The 3,105-nt window shown below is 49.7% G+C and overlaps 1 protein-coding gene across 1 annotated transcript in view; it reads left to right on the top strand.

Moving 5' to 3' along the window:
- The window catches only part of LOC107109117 (collagen alpha-1(XV) chain-like), an 8,383-nt gene extending 6,028 nt beyond the window's left edge, over positions 1-2,355 (top strand). The window contains exon 4 of the mRNA XM_015409685.1: positions 2,108-2,355. Within this exon, the coding sequence (XP_015265171.1) occupies positions 2,108-2,324 (217 nt within the window). The 3' untranslated portion in view covers positions 2,325-2,355. The remainder of the gene's footprint in view (positions 1-2,107) is intronic.
- The last annotated feature ends 750 nt before the right edge of the window (positions 2,356-3,105 follow it).

The following is a 3,105-nucleotide window of genomic DNA, read 5'->3' as shown; positions in this document are numbered from 1 at the left end:
ACTGTTGACCCCCCCCCCCAAGCACCAAGAAGACAGAGCATCACTTGCCCCAGAGCCCCTATCTATACCTTGTGGCTAGTAGCCACTGATGGACCTCTGCTCCATATGCTTATCTAATTCCCTTTTGAAGAACGCGCATTCAAGCTACTTTCAGTGTACTTTGCAACTGGATTTTATTTATTTTTTATTTTATTAAATTTTCATCCCGCCCTCCCCACCGTAGCAGGCTCAGGGTGGCTTACAATACCTACCAATACGTATATACATTAAAACTTCACAATGTTAAAACAGAATTCAGTCAAGATTACTATATGTAGAAAAAACAAGTTACCTGTTGAATATGTAGAGCTGTTACCTGGTGAATATGTAGAGCTGCGGTGGCTCAAGTGGTTAAGACGCTGAACTGCAGGCTGTGGAAGGTCGGTAGTTCAGCAGTTCGAGACCCGAGTGTGCCGCATGACGGAGTGAGCTCCCGTCTCTAGTTCCAGCTCCTGCCAACCTAGCAGTTCGAAAGCAAGAAATTGCAAGTAGATAAATAGGTACCACTTCGGTGGGAAGGTAACAGCGTTCCGTGTGCCTTGGTGTTTAGTCATGCCGGCCACATGACCATGGAAACGTCTTCGGACAGCGCTGGCTCTTCGGCTTTGAAACGGAGATGAGCACCGCAACCCTAGAGTCGGATTCGACTGGCTTTCGAGCAAGGGAACCTTTTCCTTTTATGTAGAGATAAAGAGGAGTACTTAAGAGTAACCTAAGGATTATGCAGGAGGTTGTAGTACTGTGGGAAGCCATACGTAGGGGGGGAAAGGGAGGAGGGTAGGATATAAAAGGATAAGAATTGCAATACAAATGTTGGACTTTGTTGAATATATCCTAAAAATAAAATGTTTACCAAAAAAAAAGATGACTATATGTAAAACCATAACTATTCCAAATATTACAAATCTCTTCACAACTGGATGGTCGCCCACCCTCCACCCAGGCTGCCGGTCATCAGGCTAGCAATGCTATGAATGCTGATGTTGGGGCCAGGGCCATGATGTTAAAGGCGGCCCCCTAATCAAAGGCCTGGTGGAAGAGCTCCGTCTTGCAGGCCCTGCGGAACTGCAAAAGGTCCTGCAGGGCCCTGATGTCCTCCGGGAGCTCGTTCCACCAGTAAGGGGCTGCCACAGAAAAGGCCCTGGCCCTCATCGCGACCAGCCTGGCTTCTTTCAGGCCTGGGAGGACCAGGCGATTTTGGGATCCCGATCTCAGTGCTCTCTGGGGGACATACGGGGAAAGGCTGGTTTTTTTACTGTGTGAAATGGCAAAATCCACTTCCAAACGGTTGTTGAAGTGTATTGAAACGGCATTATTTAGCAGTGGCTCAAGTGGTTAAGACGCTGAACTGCAGGCTGTGGAAGGTCGGTAGTTCAGCAGTTCGAGACCCGAGTGTGCCGCATGACGGAGTGAGCTCCCGTCTCTAGTTCCAGCTCCTGCCAACCTAGCAGTTCGAAAGCAAGAAATTGCAAGTAGATAAATAGGGACCACTTCAGTGGGAAGGTAACAGCGTTCCGTGTGCCTTGGTGATTAGTCATGCCGGCCACATGACCACGGAAACGTCTTCGGACAGCGCTGGCTCTTCGGCTTTGAAACGGAGATGAGCACCGCAACCCTAGAGTCGGATTCGACTGGCTTTCGAGCAAGGGAACCTTTATATTTATAGTGTTTTTATATCTGTGGTTCATCTGTTATTGAGGATCTTCCCCATTACATTCTTGAATGCTCGATGTACGCCCAACCTAGGTTAAAATTCCTCTCTGGGACTTTATCAGACTTACGTTCCTACGCAGGCACTGAGAAGATTGCATTCTTGTTAGCTGATTCCAATGTCAACATATCTTGCTCTCGAGCAAGGAAACCTTTACCTTTACTAGAAGTGCCTTTTAGTCCAGCCCCAGTTCTATTCCTGGGGCAGATTCAGGTGGCTCTACCAATCGTTCCGTTTTTCCGAGCCTCCGGCGAGAGTGAGAACGGTTGCCGTATCAGATACGGAGCGCCAAGCACTAACGGTGCAGCTAAATCTGTTCTTTCAAGACAGATCACTCAAACCTCCCTCTCCCACTAGGCCTCAGAAGGTGGTTTGGCACGGCTCAAGTCCCAACGGGATACGGCTGATCAGCAGTTACTGCGAAGCCTGGCGAACGGCAGACCTGGCGGTCATGGGGCAGGCCTCGCCGCTCCGGTCTGGGAAGCTCTTGGACCAGAAAGCATACAGCTGCAGCAACCGGTTTATCGTCCTGTGCATCGAAAACAGTTATCTCTCCGACAGCCAAAGGAAATAAGAGCCCCCCTATCCCTACGCCCGCCCCCCGCCACCGCATGTAAATTAAAATTTTATTACAAAAAAAAGGTTGACACTGAAATGTAATTTTTTTAAAAAAAAATTGATGTAAATATTGTACTGTAATTGCACACCTAACCAAGAAGGTAATAACCAAAGAACGCATACCTCAGTGCAGGATTGTATTCCAGGAAGGTGGCATTCACTCTTTCAAAAGCCATTCCGACCCTGTGTGTGGAAGCTACGCAGGAAGTCAGCGGGGCTGAGCCATCACGTGGAAAGGCCCGACAAAGTGTGTGTGGGAGGGGAGTGCTCCCTATAATAAGCTTGTCTGGGGGCTGGTGCTGAAAGCTGTTATGGGAGTCGCAGGCAAGGTGTGCAGGACCACCCCCCGTATTGTAGGGACCTAGAACACGGCCTGGGACACTGCAGCCCAGTGCAAACGTGTCGTCGTGGCTGCCCCCGCCCATAAACTGCAACATGCCTGGCCAGGCCAGTTCACTATCCGTGGCTCAGCGGCATCCCGTTTTGCCTCCACAGAATCCAAAACCAGGATGCAAAGAGCTACGTTGTGCATGCCTGGCGCAGGCCCGTAGCCAGGGGTTTTTTTTAAATTCTGTGGGGCTTTTAAATAAGTCAGGGGAGGCACCCTCACACACCCCAAGCAAGCACCATAAATAAAATTTAAAAATGAAAGTTGGGGAGCCAGGGGGCTGGATGGGAAGCTGGGGGGGCTTGGTGTTAAGTCGGGAAGGCTGGGCCCCAAGAGGCCCCACTGTCAC

Source organism: Gekko japonicus, unplaced genomic scaffold, assembly GCF_001447785.1.
Source record: "Gekko japonicus isolate JY-2015 unplaced genomic scaffold, Gekko_japonicus_V1.1 scaffold3132, whole genome shotgun sequence".
Taxonomy (NCBI): Eukaryota; Metazoa; Chordata; class Lepidosauria; order Squamata; family Gekkonidae; genus Gekko; species Gekko japonicus.
This window is presented reverse-complemented; position numbering and strand designations above follow the sequence as displayed.